At 42.6% G+C, this 20,060-nt stretch overlaps 1 protein-coding gene and 1 long non-coding RNA gene across 2 annotated transcripts; both read right to left on the bottom strand.

Annotated features, from left to right (window-relative positions):
• Positions 1–1,910: 1,910 nt before the first annotated feature.
• Positions 1,911–16,613, bottom strand: LOC146716437 (protein NLRC3-like). The gene is made up of 4 exons (XM_085441393.1): positions 15,859–16,613; positions 13,850–13,993; positions 3,871–3,947; positions 1,911–3,754 (listed from the first exon to the last, which is right to left on the bottom strand). Exons 1-4 carry the CDS (start codon positions 16,611–16,613, stop codon positions 1,911–1,913), a joined length of 2,820 nt encoding a protein of 939 aa, XP_085297519.1.
• A 481-nt stretch (positions 16,614–17,094) lies between these two features.
• Positions 17,095–19,950, bottom strand: LOC146716436 (uncharacterized). Its single transcript, XR_014919198.1, has 2 exons — positions 19,324–19,950; positions 17,095–19,179 (listed from the first exon to the last, which is right to left on the bottom strand). It is a non-coding gene; the product is annotated as an uncharacterized LOC146716436 (long non-coding RNA).
• Positions 19,951–20,060: the final 110 nt, after the last annotated feature.

Genomic DNA, 20,060 nt, shown 5'->3' with positions numbered 1-20,060 from the left:
AAACACAACAAGAGAAAAAACTCTGAACGTTTCACATTAAAGTCGTACATTTCTCATAAAGCTCAATTATGTGACTGACATTTCATCCCATGTCAGTTTGGCCTCATCCTGGGCCGGATTATCCAGCACACACTCTGACCACAGGCCCAGGGGCCACGCACAGCTGGGCTCCATCCAAGAGACAGCAAACAAACCAACACAATAATAAAAAGCACCATGTGATCTTCTTACATCTTCAAGACAAACATAGTAAAAACATGAGCACATTTGTTTCCTGATAAAATGATGTGACAGGTAGAACAGAGTAAAGTGGTGGTGTTACAGCCTTTCTCCCCTCTGCTGCCGAGGCTGTTAGTCTCTCCCAAACTCAGCTACAGGACTTCCAAATGAATGAAAGCAGCAGAAGTGGCTTTACAAATGAAAGAGGAAGAGGAGAAGAAGAGGAGAGGGAGGCCACCCTGACCATCACTCCAGCTGAAAACATCACACTTCCATTAAAGTTGGTGAGGAAATGTTGAGCAGGATGAGCTGCTGGCTAATCTGGAGGCTGTAGCAGCAGCTCACAGTCACAGTGGATTTCCACTCATGAAAAAGCTCTGGCTGCTTCATTTCTCATCTCATATCAGAGACTTTAAAGCTTCACTGAAGCTGTACTGTGATGCTTCCATATCCCAGTGAGGCCTCCATAATGATTTCAGCTGTTCTGTACACACACTGTGTGCCCTGTATGGCTCAAAGTCTCTGCAGCCTGTTTTTATCTGCTATCATCAGATCTTCATCATCCTCATTCACATCCCTCACACACTCTACAGCCTCATCAGCACTGACTTCATCTTCACTGACTGATGGAGCACAACATGAACCTGTGGAGGCTGAAACACTGTCCTATCAAACATCTCCCCGTCACCACTCCACTTCTGTCAGCCTTTAAATGAACCCTGCTCAAGTCTGTCACTTCTGTTTGGAGCCAAAAGGAAAAACTGTTGTTCAGTCGTTTGGAAAGACAACATTTCTGAAAGCACTCAAACTTCTTCACATTTGTCTTCAGACACATCCTGAACATTTAGGAACTAAAGAACGTTTCAAACATCAATCAAAGACCTGAAATATAGAAAAACAACAACAGCTGCAGTCAGTGAACTCACCTCAGAGTCTCCAGTCGACAGTTTGGACTCTCCAGTCCAGCACACAGAAGCTTCACACCTGAATCCTGCAGGTATCTGTTTCCACTCATGTCCAGCTCTGTCAGATGGGAGGGGCTGGACTTCAGAGCTGAGGCCACAACTTCACAGTGAGACTCTGAGAGTCCACACTGAGTCAGTCTGTGATGATAGAAAATGTAAAATGTGTTATTATAAAAGCAGAAAATCTGCATTATAAACACAGACTGAATGTATATGAAGACAAAACAGAGTGAGGTCATAATCTGATGAATCTGCTCTTCACATCTGTGCTTCAGCTCCTCTTACTGTGTTTGACATGACACAACGATTGAGTCTCTCTCAGACCTGCAGACTTTTAATGAGAATCTTTGTTTGGCTTTAATCTGCTTTTGGCTTTTTCATGGATTTCATGGATGATTTGAGTGATTTCCAGCAGGACACTTAAACATGTCAGTGGACGTCCTAAAGAACATATTCACTGATATGAAACGTGTCATTGAACAGGATTAATATCAGTGGAAACATGGTGGAAACAGCTGTGACTGCATGGATGTGACACACTTCAAATCTGTTCTCCACTCTTGGATTTGGGATCCATGGAGCTGCTGCTGAGTCTGTACAATAAAGGAATGGTGTGGAAGGTTGCAGCGTATGGACACAAACACTTTGTGGTTACAATCTGATTTTATTTTCAACATTAAACTACTAACCTACACTGATCAATGATGCTAATGATCACATCTGGACTCACCCAGCCTTTCTGCAGTTCCTCACAGCTGGAATCAGTCTCTGTCGTCCCCGCTCTGATGTGTTGTACTTCTGCAGGTCAAACTCATCCAGAACCTCCTCTGACATCTGCAGCATGAAGGCCAGAGCTGAGCACTGGATCTCAGAGAGTTCCTTCTCTGATCTGTTCTCTGACTTCAGGAACTCTTGGATCTCCTGAAATAATGAGAGGTGGTTCATCTCCATCAGACAGTGGAAGATGTTGATGCTTCTGTCAGGAGAGATTCCATAACTGTTCATCTCCTTCAGGTTGTTGATGACTCTCTGGATGGTTCCTGGACTGTTCTCTGTCTGACCCAGCAGACCTACTAAGAGTCTCTGGTTGGACTCCAGACAGAGGCCATGAAGGAAGCGAACAAACAGGTCCAGGTGGCCATTTTTACTCTGGAGGGATTTCTCCATGACTTTAGTCAAAAAGACATCCAGTGATGTGAAGCTATAAGACTTGAACATGTTCTTAAAAAAAGATCTGTTTTTGTATTCTTCTCGGAAATTCCCTAGAAAACCTTCTACCACCTTTGTCTTCCTGTTGGTGTGACAGTGGAACATGTAGACAGCAGCCAGAAACTCCTGAATGCTCAGATGAACAAAGCAGTAGACTGGTTTCTGGAAGATCACACACTCTCTTTTGAAGATCTCTGTACAAACTCCTGAGTACACCGAGGCCTCTGTCACATCCAGACCACACTGCTCCAGGTCTTCTTGGTAGAACATGATGTTTCCTTTCTCCAGATGTTCAAACGCCAGCCTCCCCAGCTTCAGAAGAACTTTCCTATCAGCCTTCGTCAGCTCCTGTGGACTCGTCTCACGTCCCTCATGGTACTTGTTCTTCTTCCTCTTTGTCTGAACCAGCAGGAAGTGTGAGTACATGTCAGTCAGGGTCTTGGGCAGCCCTCCTCTCTGCTCTGTAGTCAACATGTGCTCCAGAACTGTAGCAGTGATCCAGCAGAAGACTGGGATACTACACATGATGTGGAGGCTCCTGGATGTCTTCATGTGGGAGATGATTCTGCTGGACAGCTCTTCATCACTGAATCTCCTCCTGAAGTACTCCTCCTTCTGGGCGTCAGTGAAGCCTCGTACTTCTGTTAGCCTGTCAACACATGTAGGAGGGATCTGATTGGCTGCTGCGGGTCGGGAAGTTATCCAGACGAGAGCCGAGGGAAGCAGATTCCCCTGGATGAGGTTTGTCAGCAGCTGGCTGACTGATGACTTCTGTGTGACATCAGACAGCAGCTTCCTGTTGGTGAAATCCAATGAAAGTCTGCTTTCATCCAGGCCGTCAAAGATGAACAAAAGCTGAGAGACAGCCAGCTTCTCTGCTGTGACCTTCTGTAATGTTGGATGGAAAACATGGAGCAGCTCCAGAAGACTGTACTGCTCATCTCTGATCAGGTTCAGCTCCCTGAATGAAAGCAGAACCACCACACTGACATGTTGGTTCTCCAAGCCCTCTGCCCAGTCCAGAGTGAACTTCTGCACTGAGAAGGTTTTTCCAACACCAGCCACGCCGTTGGTCAGAACCACTCTGATGGGTCTCTGTTGGTCAGGTAAGGCTTTAAAGATGTCCTGGCACCTGATTGGAGCGTCATGGAGGGCGTCCATCTTGGAAGCTGTCTCCAGCTGCCTCACCTCATGTTGGGTATGAACCTCTTCACTCTGTCCCTCTGTGATGTAGAGCTCAGTGTAGATCCTGTTGAGGAGGGTTCTACTTCCTGTTTCATCACTTCCTTCAGTCACACGTTCACATCTCCTCCTCAGACTGATCTTATGTTCATCTAAAACCTCCTGCAGACCAACATCTGCTGAAAGAAAGAAAAACAATGAGACTAAAGAGAAAGAAAACTCTTCAATGTCTGAACAACACAAGAAGTCCAGTTTTCAGAAATGAGTCCATCAGCAGACAGATGTTCAGTCTTACTTTGTACACAGCTGCTCTGACTGGCTGTCTGCAGTCCAGCTCTGCTTCTGGATCTTTCTCCACACTGTGCAGAAGCTCTGATGGTGACACAGAAAAGTCAAAGTGGAGATACTTCTGTCCACCTTTGATTAGACTCATTATAAAAAGGAAAACAAAGTTTGAACACACTCATGTTTCCAGTTCACTGACTTACATTTATTCCATGGACACTCACTCTAACCTGAACCACAGCTACAACCCAACATTGTTGAGGCCTCATCTCCTCCTTTCCTGACTGTAGAGGTTAAATATGCAACAACCAACAAATAAAAGAATTTGGTTCATTTCAAAGAAATTCACACGGTGACCAAGTAAAGTAACCGTAGTAAAGGAGACAACATCCCGTTGATGGTGGGATTATTTGAAAGATTTGCTTTAGTCACGTCACCAAATGCAGTTGAACCACCCGTGGATCCATGTTTGACCATTCTACCACTCTGAGCTCTGCTTTTTAATCATTTTATTATTATCATCATTCATTTATTCATTCTTTGGAGGGGGGCTATTTCCTAATGCCGCCCTAATAAGCTGATGTTCAAGGGGAAATATAACAGAAACTCTTTCAGTGTTATTCATTAATAAATTAACAGATAAACTGTGAAGAAGAAAAAACTGAGATTTAAAGGAGAGAGTGAGAAACTTGATCATCCATCCTCATAATACATGTTTATCAGTATCTGCTGTGACCATACTGCAGTAATAACTACAAGTCTACATTTCTGTGACTGTTGATCAATCACAGCAGGAATCTGAGCTCATCTCTGCACACAGAGCAGCTTCAGCTCTGGGATAAACTGCTCGCTTCACGTCCTTCTCAGCTCACAGACACTCATCCTGATATTTTCCTTTAACATTTGATGGTATAATTCATCTGAGTTTACACTTTATCTGCATAAATACAGAAAAACAGACCCAAACACCAGAAACCATCAGTTTCACCATGTAGAATATATTGTTGTTTCCTTTTAATTCAGAGAAAAACTCTGATTTGGATTTTCTCTGTTCTCTTTGCCACAGCCCATCCCAGCAGCAGCTGAAGCAGCTGACTGTCACAACACTGAATAACACTTTAGGAGGAATTTCAGAGGTCAGTAAAGCTCCAGTTTCAACATCAGTTAATTAATCATAGTTAATCATAAATGTGAACCTGGCTGGCACACATGTTAATGTTATCCATTTAAATATTAGCAGTTAGCTGAGGCCACAAGAAGAAGAGGCCCTAGAAGAACAATGGATGATAAGATTCGATTTCCAAGACTAGGCAGAGACGTGTTTTCCTTTACTGTCCTCTTACAGAGGAGGGAGCAGATACCAGACAAGGTCATGGAGGTACGGGGAGGATTCGCAGCAGACAGCAAGACTGCCACGTCCATGCGAGAGAGCGATGGCTACGATAATCTCTGTTTTTAAGATAAGATAAGAGATAAGATAAGATAGAACTTTATTAATCCCTCGGGTGGGTTCCTCTGGGAAATTCGACTTCCAAAAAGCACAGCAACGACCGAAGTTACAGTTACAGAATTGTTTTATTATATATATATATATATATATATATATATATATATATACACACACACACACACGCACACACACATATAAATACAGAGACAGATATAAATAAAATATACAAAGGGGATAAATAGAATAAATAGGAATAAAAAATAAAATAAAAATACAATGTCTCCCTATATAATGTTGTACAGCCCATGTGAGGGTTATCCTCTCTGTGAACCAGATGCTTGATTTCACACAGAGGTCCACCAACTGAATTTGATCAGTTATGGAACGATTTACCTCGACAGGCTCCTTCACTCGCTGCTTTTAAACCTCCTTTAAAACACACTTTTACTCCCTGACCTTTGACCCAGTGTGACATGTTGACTCACTACCTCAGACAGCTTAAAAATAGTCTTTTTGTTTTTTGGTGCTGCCTAAAAGAACCGTAAAATATCTGTCCTATATACAGTTATGTTCATATATTTTTGTGCTACATCAGGAAACTCAAAAACATAGTTTTTAATATTTTAATCCTTATTTTTAAAACTTTTTTTGTCATTTTTCTGAATAACACTTTAGGAGGAACGTCTTGATGCATTCTCAATCATCCAGGAAAGTAAGTCTCCAAAAGTTGATTCTCTTCATCTGGACGTAGCGTAAATATGTCCCAGCTGGACTTTTGTCAAAGCTGGAAAGGCTCCTAAAGAAAGTTCCAGTCGATCCAGGAGAGAAGGACAACCGCTGCCTAAGAGAAAACCTGTAGCTATCCCATATGTGTCAGGAGTGTCGGAGCAGCTGAGTCGCATTTTTTCTAAACACTGGGTTTCTGTGGCTTTTAAACCCCAAAACACGCTGCGCCAAAAACTGGTCCACCCCAAGGATCGGGTCCCCCGACACAAACAGAGTAACATAGTGTAGCTGTTAAGTGCAGGACGATTGGCAGGATTTATACATCGGGGAAACCAAACAACCTCTGGCTACAACACAGAAGAGCCACCTCGTCAGGCCAGGACTCTGCAGTCTATTTACACCTACAGGCCAGTGGACACTCTTTCAATGATGAGGATGTAACATCCCGGACAGGGAGGAACGCTGGTTTGAGGGCGGAGTCAAGGAGGCCATTTACGTGAAAAGGGAAAGACCATCTCTGAATTGAGGAGGGGGCCTAAGGGTACATCTGTCACCATCTTACATGCTGTGATTGCAGCCATTCCCCAACTCTCTGTGAATGGTACTCATGACCATTGATCAGTGGTTGTTGATCAATGGTCATGAGAATTGCATAATTAAGATTAAGGAACTGACCTCACAGCCCATTGTTCCTTCAGTGGGCTGGTTTCAGTCATCATGCAAATGTCCTGTTTATAAGATTGAAACCTGCAGTCAGCTGAGACTGAAGGAGTCACCTGGATGAGAGACGAAATGTTTCTCCCACAAAACGCTACGTCCAGATGAACTGAATCAACTTTTGGAGAAAGAAGTTGAATCAGTATTTCAGCTTTAAGAGGGTATTTTAACACAAACATCAGTCCTTCTACTTAAGTATGTTTGACACTTTGTTTACACCTAAATTAACTTTACTGTTAACCAGTTTTCATGTTTCTGTAATCCACCAGTGTGCTCATGCTTTTTTAAGTGAAAACATATTTTTAATGATCAAATATAATTATGTTTGTTATTTGTGGATTTTAAATGTCCTTGACAGAGACAGATGATGATCATTATCCTGCACTGTGGTCTCAGGTTTGGTCGAGCTAGCACAAAGAATGGCTATGTTGAACTTCCTCCTGGGATCTACACTAAGAAGTGAGTCCAACATTAGCAGGGTCTCTTTCCTTTATCTGGATTCACTTTAGCATTCACAGTCACGTGAAGCTTGTTATTAACTCGATAAGTCAACCCAGGGTTTCAGCTGAGCGTTCACATGAAACACATGGTGTTGGCAGCATCTGATCAATCATATTCATGGAGACGTGTATCAGCAACAGAGCAGCTGAGTTTGCAGAAGGACGTCAAACTAAACCACAGGAACAATATGAGGAGATTACACACATAATAAAATACTAGCAGTAACACAGCTGCTGCAGACAAATCAGTCGTGTGATCGTGTGTGAGAGGAGAAGGACTGTAAAGGAGTTTGGTGTTAAAAGCTCTGTATGAATGTGGGAGACTTTGAAGGGCTTTAAAAAGGCCAATATAAAATAAAAGGCAGCAAAATTGCTGAGTGTGAAAGTCACCAGACTTATCAGACCTCTGTGATTAAGACCTGTAAGAACACCTGTTTGTACTTGTTGACATTATATCAAACACACACGTATATTAAGCCTTTGTTTGAACTCTGGTTGAATTTGTTACTTTCAGACTGTGAAACATCACAGAGGCTGCAGCTGCAGATCTTTTATTCACCTGGAAATTTACTTTAAATGTTAGATGGAAAATGTATTGCTCAGTTTAACCAAAGTAAGAACAATAATCCATAAACATTCATAAAGACAAACATCTCCCAGAACATTGAGCTGCTGAAGTGTCACTGAAGGGAAAAACTATTTGTCCTCCTCCATCCAGCAACACCTGAAACACCTGAGTGGAAGCTCCTCCCTACACTGTGTTTGAAGCAAAGCACAAAGGAGACACCTGCTGGAGCAGCTGGAGTCCTACAGACACTCAGCCTCTTCACTACACAAACACCTCCTACAACATCCACTCTTTCCACTCTGACTGCTGTGTTTGTGGAAACACTCCAACACACACCGCTTCACATACCAACATAGAAATGTGTGTGAAAAAGAGCTGAGCTGATATTAAACATGAGGATTTATTCAAAAATACAGAGTCAGGAACAACATCTAGACACACATTACCTCTCAGCAGCAGAAGAACAGCCTTTAAAGTTTATATAAAAATCCTTCGACCTGTTGCTCTTTAAGGAAACAAAGCTGGGTTCAGGTCCAGGAGATTCTGGCCTCTTATTGATCCTAAGAGAAAAACAATAAATGTCACAGCTTCATGAGACAGGAAGGAAAAACTGGAAATATTAAATTAAAGACATGATGAACAATCTCATAAAAATAATGTACTTACTCTTTGTCACATAACAGTCTTTTGTTAAAGTTTACAATAACACCCTTCGACTCGTTGCTCTTTAAGGAAACACAGCTGGGTTCAGGTCCAGGCTCTGGATTAGTTTCAGGGTTATGTCCAGCTGAGCCTGGTACGCCCCACAGCTCTGGGCTTTAAAACAACACACACAGAGGTATGAGTGTGAATAATGATGGAGCAGTGATGTGAGTGCTGAGCTGTGACATGGAGAAGAGTCATGGACAGTTAGAGATGGTCATCTCACCTCTGAGCTTTGGTCTGGCTCTCATGTTCCCCACACAGAGTGCTTTTAGAGGGAGGGACTCCCTCCTCTCTGTCCTCACACTGATCCATGCTGCTGAAAACGTCCAGATGAACAGAATCAACTTTTGGGGGATTTACTGGATGATTGAGCATCCAGACACTTTTTAATATTTTACTAATTTCTGAAGCTTTTTACCAACTTTGATCAAATTGGTCTGCTGTCATTTTATTGTTGACAAAAAGAGATTTTGAGTTTGAGTGTTGACGTTTCCATGTGGGACTGTTGCTGCAACACCAGGATGTTACTACAGAATACACTTTATATTGTGAGCACTTGGATGTTAGTCCAGTGGTCCTAAACTGACACACCTGCACCTGGATTCATTCTGACCAGATTTTAACCCAACAGTGTTTCATACTTAATACATCAGACACAAACTCTGCAGCTGTCATTGTCATCAACTGCTACTATGTAAGGAGTTGTTTTGATCGAAACTATATGTGACGTAGCAGAAATATATATACACATGCAGCTTGTGATTTTTTTTTCAGAGCTGTGGGTGCATGATAGCGCCTAACAGTTCTCCGTTCCCGGGAATGTAAAATAAAGATCATTTTTTGAGTTTGACCACTTTGAGCCCAGTTTTTCTTCGCCGCCAAAAGAATGCAAAGAACTGAATTTAATAAGACGATCAACTGCGCCACAACATTCACGAAAGCGAAAGTAAAAGCGACGGAAGGAAACGCCCAGAGAGGCGTTTGAGGGACGGTCAGAGTCAGGAACCTCAGAAACGCATCAGGCTGGAGTTTAATTCTGTTTTCATCTTTAGAAACATCTGGAAATAGTTATAAAAACGCTGCGTAATAAAGAAAAATAGTGTAGATTAGTTTGAGTTGTGTTTAGCTGAGCTGTGTCTTTAATCTGAAGTTCATTTTGTGGAGGAGCAGCAAGACTTTCAGTGTTACTCTCAGAGAAAGCCTCCCAAATGTCTGTTGTCTTAATAGTGGAATTATCTGGAAAATGAACCAGTTCTTATGAGCTGCTTTTCTGTATGAGCAGTCACAGCATTTTATACAGCGTGCTTCATTCACACAAGCACTTCTTTTTCTAACAATGACACTATGATGGATGCATCGGAGAGCAAGTCGGGGTTCCACATCTTGCCCAAGGATACCGTGGCGTGCAGACTGGAGCAGCCAGGGATCAAACCTCCAACCTTCCAGTTAGTAATTCTACCTGCTGAGCTACAGTCTGTACTTCCTGAACAACACACCCTCCTTTTGTTTCTTTATTTCCACTAGCAACCAGGACCATAATGAACCCTGACTCCAACAGACACTCAGGATCCACCTGCCCAGTAAGTCACCCGCTAACTGCAACTATCAGAGCCCTGACCTTCTGCAGAGACGAGTCACACTGAACACAGCAAGTGTCCCTGCTCTCAGATACAAAACCTGCCTTTAAAAGTTCAGAGTAATGAAATCAGCAGTTCTGATTCTAGAATCTGTAGTCTCACACACATGTGCAGAGCACTTTTGTTGTTTTGGTTCACATCAGGTGATATTCTGCTGCAAACAACTAATGAGAACATTTTATGAAAGCTTTGAGTGTCCATCAGGATCCTGTAGAAACAGCTTCCATGTCAAAGATCAATATTCTGAATTCTGTTTTGAAAGAAAAAGATTTCTAGAAAATTCTCTAAAGAATTCACCATCTGTTTTGTTTTCTAAAACAGATGGTGTTTTAGAAGCTACCTGGTTTCTCCACCGGTTTTTCTTTATTTTTTTTAAGGAGGTCTGGTTTCCCCACCAGTTTTTTAATTATTCTAAGGAGGTCTGGTTTCTTCGCCAGTTTTTAAGGAGGGTTAAGGATGGTTGCTCCACCGAAAGGAGGTTTTTCCTCTGCCGCTGAGGGCGTTGAGTGTTTGGTTTATCCACCAATATGTAAGGAGGATAGAGCTCTCATTGGTGGGTAGACGCACGTGTGAGCGAGTGCGGGCCAGACGTGGTCTGTGTGAGTGTGACTGATTGTTGTCTTGTAATGGGGAATAAACTGGGTAATTCTGCCTTGAAAGGGGATGGAATACATTGCAAAGTATTCACTGGGCAGCACGTAGTATGTAGATCATTGAAGGAAGAAAGTAATGAATTTGTGCACAAAGCAGATGGAACAGTGAGTGTGACTGTGTCTGACGTCACTGTGTGTGTGAGACACAGAGAGGTGTGAAAGACAAACATCCAAACTCAGCCTGCAGTTCTGTTCTGTGATTCTACATTTGACTATCCGTTGAGTTTGGTGTGCACTTCTGCTTTGTTCAGATGCATTTAGATACATCACCTCCACTCTGGGTGGCTGTAGCTCAGGTGGCAGAGCAGGTCAGCCACTAATCAGAAGGTCGGTGGTTCGATCCCAGGCTGCACCCTGGCTGCATGCCAAATATCCTTGGGCAAGATACTAACCCCGTGTTTGCCTACTGGTGGTGGTCAGAGGGCCCGGTGGCGCCTGTGTCCGGCAGCCTCGCCTCTGTCAGTGCGCCCCAGGGCAGCTGTGGCTACAATGTAGCTTGCTATCGCCAGTGTGTGAATGTGTGTGTGAATGGGTGGATGACTGAATGTAGTGTAAAGCGCTTTGGGGTCCTATGGACTAGAAAAGCGCTATACAAATGCAGGCCATTTACCATCTCCTGTCTTTCCTTCTCTACCATTGCCTCCTAACTGCGGATGGGCACCGGTATCTGATGTCATTATGGCACCGGGTCTGACATAAACGGTAGTAACCAGACTGAAAAGCAGTGCACATTTTGGTGCTTTTTTTTCCTGAGATGTCATACACTTTGGATTCTAGCCAATCATTTTACCTTTCCAAGGATAGTAGGCGGGCCCCGGTACGTATGTTCTTTTAGAGCAGAGCGACAGATTAAAAATGCCCAAGGCTAAGCGGTCAAAGTCTGGCTGTACTTCACAGCAAAAGATGCAAACTCAGCAGCCTGCAACAAGTGCTTTAAGATGATACTGTGCAAAGGAGGTAACACCTCGAATCTGGTGAAACAGGGAGGCTGTAGCTCAGGAGGTAGAGCTGGTCACCTACTGGTCGGAAGGCTGATGGTTCGATCCCAGGCTCCTCGTGCCAAGTATCCTTGGGCAAGATACTAACCCCAACTTGCTCTCCACATTCAGAGTGTGAATGTACTTAGAAAGCACTGAGTACAGATAAAGTGCTGGTGTGATTGGGTGAATGTGGCATGTTGAGTACTCTGGGAGAGTAGAAAAGCGCTATATAAGAATCAGTCTGTTTACCATGAAACACCCGGCGACGCATAGTGGTTTTTTTTTAAAGCCGAGAAATGCACCGTATTTGATAGCTTCCTGCAAGACCTCACACCGAGCACAACTACTGCGGGTGTGGTGCCTGTTATCGGACACGGAGTTAGCAACATCCCCCAAGAACCTGAAGAGGAGAGTCCTGGCCCCTAGCCCTGCCAGAGGAGCAGAAATGATGAGGATGATGACGGCAGCAGCAGCCGTTCTTCTCTGCGTGTGTAGCTTAATGTTGTTTGTGTGTAATTTACGTTGAGTAGGCTAACCACGTTATTACATTAATGTAAGGTGAACAAGCAAACACCGTTGTAGTTACATGCTGCTGTCTTCTTGTTTGATAGAGTGATACCATATATGCCCTATAGCTGCACAAAAGGCTAACATTGTTATCTTTTTACAAAAAAAACAACAAAACATGAGCGGTTTCAGGACAAAGTTTGTGTTCTCCATTCTTTAAGCACCGGTTCCAACCAAAGGAGGTATCTTGTATCAACAGAAAAGGCTAACTTGGTTATCATTTTGCAGAAAAAAAGAGACTGCTAAAAATAAAAACATGAGAGGTTTTTGGACAAAGTTTGTGTTCTCCATTCTTTAATCACTGATTCGAGCACCGATTAAGCACAGGCACTGTTTCAAAAGTACCGGTTTGGCACCGGTATCGGATAAAACCTAAACGATACCCATCCCTACTCCTAACATGCCTCCTTCCTCCTCTTCCTTTTCTTTCAGCCATCAGTAGCATGACAGTCTTATTCATTATGATCCACGCATTTTATTTGGTAAAGCTTTAGTTCAGAAGGCCCTTACTAATGCAACACTCCCCATTTACCCAGGCTGGCACTTGGAGTACACTGGCTTGTGGCCCCTTGTGCCAGCATTAGTGCTTTCCTCCTTTCTGCTGCTCACAATTCACCGATCACACTTTGACTATTACCATTAAAGGCTGCAGAACCTGCGTCTGAAGCCTCTGGTTTAAAAGAGTTCAAATAAATAATCCAGCTATAGTTGTCAGTATTTCCACTGCTGCACAGGAAAAAACTTTATTATAAAATAAATAATAAGAAATAAACTTTATTTTTCAAACACAAGCTTTACACAACTTGTACGTTCACACAAGCACTTTTTCCATGTGTCTAAGTGTTTCCTGTCGAACATTCACCAGGACACCATGCAGACTGGCATTAAACCACCAACCTTCTGGTTAGCAGGTGACCTGCTCGACCACCTGAGTTCCAGCCACCTCATCAAAGTGACCAATCACATTAGAATCCTGTCCTGCTTTGGGCTCCGCCTCCAAACCATCCAAAGCGGGTTTATTTGCACCATGTATGCAGGTAAACTTAAACATCCATTCAGCTGCTTCAGAAGGAAAATGTCAGCTTGTGGTTTCAGTCACAGGAAACTCACAGGTTAGAGTCCAGCCAGAGGGCTGCTGTTGTTTATCTGTAAAGTCTTTACATTTACAGAAATAAATAATTATGTGGACACATCTGGATCATCAGCAAACAGGAAACCAGGTGACCACCAGGACCAAGCTGACTGCTGACACAGAGTTCATACTCTAACTGCTAGCTGCTCTGCTAGCTAAGTTAACTGATGTTAAAGGTCAGAGTAAAGAAATGACGTGATGCTGCTGGGAGTGACACCACAGACTAGCAGCATTTAGTTACTCAGCATATAATGCAGTTAATCTGAAATCTCTTTTTCTCTCTGAAACAAAGTGACAGCAGACTGAGTCAAAGACAGAAACCTTATTTAAACACCAAATATTCACCGGCTTCACTTCCTGATCCAGGATTCAAAGAGGACGTTGCACTTACTCAGCTTCTTCCCATGAACGTCTTCCCTCTGCAGCTCTGCTGTCTGGACCAGGTCTGTGTAGAAACAGAGACAATCTTCTGCTTCATCAGTCCTCTGTGTCTGCAGGCTGAAGTCACATTAAACACTTCACACCAGCAAAGAGTCTGAAGCTCAAAGGTCAGCTGCTGCACCTTGTGTGATATTGTTTGATCAATAATTAACCTGCAGCAGGTTTCTGCTCCAACTCCAACACACTGAACAACCCTGAGAACAAATTAGAGGATGTGGGTGTGTCTGCAAGCTTCAATAGTAAACACCTCACACCAGCAATGAGTCTGAAGCTCGCAGGTCAAAGGTCAGCTGCCACACTGTATATAATATTTCAATATGTATACAACCTGACTGTGGGTGTGTGTGCAGCCATAAACAGTTTAAACATTAAACACTGAACCATAAAAGAAGCTTAAGCTGCAGCTCACAGGTCAAAGCTCAGCTGCTGCAGCCAGTTATGACTTTACATAAATCATCATGTTTTCCCTCTCAGCACTTGGGCTGTTTTGACTCAGCTACACTATGGCAAATGGCCAATGGTTCCACAGCTGTTCTTGTTGTGTTAGGGCTGAAAAGCCCGACTTGTTCTCCTCTGCAGGTCATCAAATGCACCACAGAAGTTTGTATTTGCAGAAGCCTGTGTATGTTTGATGGCTTTATTATTCTCTGTTCAAAGACAATAAATGTGGAAAATGTCTCATGTAGTATCAGCGTCATTTAAAAATGACTGCAAACATTTAGAGAACATGTGCTGCTGTTTGTCCTTGTAACAGGGCGGCCCTTAGCGGCTGGAAACACAGTGAGACAGACCAAGGCAAGTGTAGTGGAACAAAGTATTTATTTGCTATATGGCTCTCCTTACAACAATTAACTTGTCGAGCTTCTTCACAGCACAAAAAATCCACCTCTAATGACAACTGGCAGCCTTAAATATGTTCAGCTGTCACAGACTTAACCATTATTCCACTCTCAGGTAAATTCTTAAATCCCAACCTTCCACCACAGTATACAATATATTAATTAGAATAAATAAATACATAAATACATTTCCACATTTACATATTAATAAATATTTCACACTTAATGTTACACCAAACCCAATATTATAAAAACCCAGAAACCCAAGCACAAAAAGATTCACCACACTCTCTTTACCAATGGTCTCTCCCGGAACCTTTAAATGGTGTCTGGACCCCAGGGGAAACATTTGCCCAAACACCTTGAAGAGGACACAGGCAAGAAAGGTGAGTAATCATTAACTTACAAACACTTATTTGCACCACTTTTATCCCTAGATTTCACACACACGTTTGCATTAGTTTTCCTTACTGGTAAACCTTAATCACAATCTCAATCACCATTCTTCTCTCCTGACAGACAACCACCACATTCCTTGATGAGGAGCAGCTGTGCAGGATCTGAAATAAGGCTACCAACTGATTTTAAAATTCCCAATAAATAGTCAATAAATATTTAAACTTCTTGTGTGCAAATCCATGCTTAAAGTGCAATGCTCATAAATTGCTTGATAAGGTGCTTTTAATAAAGTGAAAGGTGTGCTCTAAAGTGCTATACATATAATATAAATAAATACAGTCAAGTCTGTCCCGTATTCAGTAAGTGAAAATGAAATGAAGAATAAAAAGTGAATCAAATGGACCATTACGGCAAGGCTGGGATGGTCAATTTGGTAAAGTAAATCCGTTGGGCATCTTTCTTTGCCTTTAGACAATAATTCTGATGGCAAAAGAGCCAAACGGGACAGGCACAAAAAAAAAAAAAAAATACAGTAAGGGAGTCCTCTTCCTTACATTTCCTCCTCCCTCTCTTGAGCGCGAAGTGCTTCAGTCCTCTGTCATCCTAGATAAACAATCAGCAACCACATTTGACTTCCCTGGCCTATACTGGACCGTAAAGTCATAAAGCTGCAAAGACAAGTACCATCCTGCAATGCGGGCATTTGCATCCCTCATGCGGTTCAACCACTGGAGGGGACGATGATCAGTCTCCAGAGTGAAGTGACGTCCCAGAAGATAATACCTCAAGGCCTCAATAGCCCATTTCATGGCCAAGCACTCTTTCTCCACCGTCGAATACCTCGTCTTCCTGTCGAGTAGTTTCCGACTTAGAAACACCACAGGCCTTCTTTCACCATCCACCTCTTGCTGAAGGACAGCACCAAGGCCAACTCCTGAAGCATCAGTTTGCAAGATGAATGGCTTGTTGAAGTCTGGACTGTGTAGAACTGGATGTGTGCAAACTGCTTCCTTGAGGTCTCTGAATGCTTGCTCACAGTCTTCTGTCCAACGCACTTTGTTGGGGGCTGAGCCTTTTGTGAGGTCATTCAGTACAGTGGATCGCTCTGCAAAAGAAGGTATGAATTTCCGGTACCAGCCTACTAGACCCAGAAAACCTCTCACCTTCCTTTTTGTTGTCGGAACTGGGAAGGACTGAATTGCTTCAATCTTTCCAACCTGCGGCTTTATCTTCCCAGAGCCAACTACAAAGCCCAAGTACTCCACTTCTCTCTTGGCTATGGAGCACTTCTTGGGATTGATAGTCAGTCCAGCCATTCTGATGGAGTGTAGCACCTTCTGTAGGTGAATGACATGCTCTTCCCAGGACTGGCTGTTCACCACCACGTCATCCAGATATGCTGCAGAGAATGCTGACACATCTCTCAGTACATGGTCCATTAATCGTTGGAATGTCGCTGGTGCACCTTGAAGCCCAAATGGCATGACTTTAAATTGGTACATACCAAAAGGAGTTTTGAAGGCTGTCAGCTCTCTCGCTTCTGGTGCCAAAGCCACTTGCCAGTATCCTTTACACATTGCTCAAACTCTTATAGCCTCTGGTGCCTCCACCTTATCATAAAAGCCTAAACATTCACATCCTTTCTCTCACACGGCGCCTAAGCTACGACCTTGGCTCCCCGTTTATCTGCTCCTGCTGAGATGGGGCAGAAAACTCCAGTATGTTCTGTTCTCTTCTAATCAGACCAATAAGGTGATGACTTTCTGCAAACAGTATTTCTTATAACTCAGCAGTATAATGCATCATAAAACAATATCATTCATCCACAATAAATCAGCAGTCTAATGTAATGCAAATCAGTTTAACAAATGCAATAGTTATCATCTTCTTCTAATTCAGGAGAATGATGCAAACTAAAACTACATAATAATTCACAATCTTTAATTAGGGGTATAACATGGCATAAAATAATATTATAATCTAACAATTCCCCCTGATGAGCTCGTTAGAATAATGAGCTCACCAACACCCTATAATCCAGTGTCGCCGGGTTCATCTCTTCTCACTCCTGAGGCCCTTTGTCCCCCTGAGGGGCGAACCATATGTGAGATGACCTCTGTGTTTGCGCAGTTCAGATGCAAGAAAAACTATTATTCCAACAATAGCAGGTACAGATGACACTCCCCAGTTCTCCCACAGCTTTATTTTGGTGCTACCTTATACCCTTCCGACGTACTCAGACTAGAACCTCTGTCCAAGGAGCTTTTAGCCTTTATTTTATTGCTGCAGCTACCAGTGTCTTCCAGTTGGGTGATCCTCTGCTCTTCATTCTTCAACCTCAGGGGTTAGACAACCCTTCAGTTGTGGCACAGATCAGGGGATTATTCTGCCCCGATTTCAAACAACGATCTGTGTATCCTCCAGAAAAAGATCAGGAACGCGTCCCCCTTTTTGCCCAAGAGCCTCTCGAACTTCGTTGGTCTGGTGTTCCTGGATTTCCGCCAACCCCTTCATGGTTATTGCTGTGTTTATGGGATCCATCCTTTTGTGGTGACTAGCTGGAGCCCAAACGCCATGACACTTGGACCCAGTTGATGTCTCGGCAGTCACTGTGTCTGTCTCTGCTGCGGAGGATCCTCGCATATCTGTGACCTCGTCTGGTGTCTGTCCCTTTCTCTGTAAGAGACAGAAAACCAAAACACCTCTCTTCCTAACCCTAATAATCTAATGTTGTTATCTACTGACCTTCTAGTGATTCAGAATTGGTCAAAAACATTCAGAATGTCCCAGGGACTTATTCTAATCATATCCTATGTGTGTGTAAGCGTGTTTGCATTTAGCCCTCTGCACTCAAGGCATTTCCTACACTTTATCAGTCCGGACCATCACGCCGAACGAAGCTTATGACCTTCAAAAGGCCGAGTGCCAACTCATCATAAGCACATTTGCAAGGTGTGTCTGAAACTTATTGAAACCACTCTTTTTAACAAAAGATAAACAAATTAACAAATCTTCTAAACGCTATTCAGTTCATTTCAATGATTGATGCTTACACATGGAAATAATGATTTATGCTTCTCACTGATTCTCTACAAAAGACCGGAAACTTCTCGGGCCGCTATTAGCTTAAGCTTTACCATTCCTAAGTTATTAAAGACACAAATGAAGTTATAAAAATGTTCAAATAATCCTTGTTTGATGTTAAAACTCAACTTCCCCCCCCCCCTTTTTTTGACACATTCCAATGTGTCAAATCAATGGAGCTAGAACATTCAAAGAAAAGGTTAGGCAGCTACAAGGTTTCCCAGATTGTTAAGTTGATCTGCGTATGATGCTCTGACTCAAGTATATAATCTTAAATGAATGTCATTTAATTAACTGCCACTATTTAAAACTTAGCTTAAAGACATAATTGAATAAAAATCACAAAGAATAACATGATATCAATGTTATGTAAGCGCGTGCGGCCCTCTATGCTCGAAGTCACTCCACACCATAGATCAGCCAAACATCGCGTTGACTGTAGCTTTTAACCCTTATTAACTTGAGCACAACTCTATAATGAGCAACAAACTGCAATATGTCTGAAAATGATCATGGTTACACCTGCAATAGAAGATCGTATGATTATCCTGACACCTGTAAATAGAAAATTAACCTGCGGTTATAACAATCACTGGAACACAAATGTTAGTACAATGTCAAAAACTTCAATAAATGTTTAATGCAATGCTAGTTATATGATTCTGATGCAATAATAAAGCTGATGCCAAAATAAGAGTAAAACACCCCCTTTTATCCCGTTTCACTTGACACATAAACGTTTATAAATGCCTCTTTTAAATCTTATTTCCCCCTGATCTCCCCTTACTGACCACAGCAGGGGAAACTCCGCTATGAGTCAACCATGAATGCAGCTCACCTGATTCATCACTGAGCTCCACCGTCACTGGCGTCTGACAGGGTGGCGCTGCATACTCTTCCTTTAATGTCACTATTTTCAACCTGTTGATTAGAGTGCTTAAACCTGAAGTCGACTACGTTCCCAACAAGTCAATACAGCTGTAAATGTGGCCAATTATCAATCTATTACCAATCAATAACAACAGATAAATTTTATTTTATGCATGCTTTCAGTCAACCACTCACCCAGAGGATCTCCAATCCCAGAAAATTCCTTCTCCTCAGTCAATGAGTCTGTCCTCCTTCCATGGCCTGGTAACTGGTCCATCCAGAGCCATATGATCTCAAAATATACATACAACAAGCCAAACCACACCTTGGTCACACCAACCCTTTTCCGCCCTGAAGATGTTCAACGCTATCTTAGTCTGGACTGTCAAAGGTGACTTTAACGCTGGCTGTTCCGACAATCCATTTTATAACATTTCCTGGTCAGATTCGCCAATCTCTGCACCAGGGTTTTAAACGTTTTGCCATCTTCATTAGTTTTTATTTTTATTTAGCTTCGACTCCAGATTTTCAATTTTTACCAGTTGTAATCAGTTTTTACCAATCAGTCGCTAGTTTAGTCTAGTTTTTATTTTCTGAACATCCTTAATTTCAGTTTAGTTTTGATTAGTTTCAGTTATAGTTTTAGTTGTGTTTTGCAAAAATTAAGTGTAACCAAATCCCAGTTCCATCATATCAATCATGCTCTTCCGCTTATCCTTGGGTATTGAGACTATTAACTCTTGCAGCACCGGGTGTTCCTAATTTTGGTTCAAGTGAATTGATAAACTTTTTGAAGGCGATTGACTCACACAATTATTTAGATGTCCCAGCCCAGTCTCGGGACGCATCACGCTGCCTTATCTGGGGTTAGCTGTTTTCTGGGGATGCTGGTTAAGTGGGGGAGCTCTTCAAGGAGGGGGGGGGGGGGGGGG

This window comes from Copadichromis virginalis, linkage group LG3 (assembly GCF_057382275.1).
Source record: "Copadichromis virginalis isolate Kocher_CV1m ecotype Utaka linkage group LG3, C_Virginalis_male_GT1.1, whole genome shotgun sequence".
Classification (NCBI taxonomy): Eukaryota; Metazoa; Chordata; class Actinopteri; order Cichliformes; family Cichlidae; genus Copadichromis; species Copadichromis virginalis.
Note: the sequence above shows the minus strand (reverse complement) of the source record. Positions and strands in the feature narration are given on the sequence as shown.

Coding starts and splice junctions, on each gene's coding strand:
- LOC146716437 (XM_085441393.1), bottom strand. CDS start 16,613: ATGGACCATGTACTGAGAGATGTGTCAGCATTCTCTGCAGCATATCTG. Junction 3,948..13,849: donor TTTGAATCCTGGATCAGGAA/GTGAAGCCGGTG, acceptor TGTCACCATCAG/AGCTTCTGCACAGTGTGGAG. Junction 3,755..3,870: donor TCAGAGCAGCTGTGTACAAA/GTAAGACTGAAC, acceptor TCTTTCTTTCAG/CAGATGTTGGTCTGCAGGAG.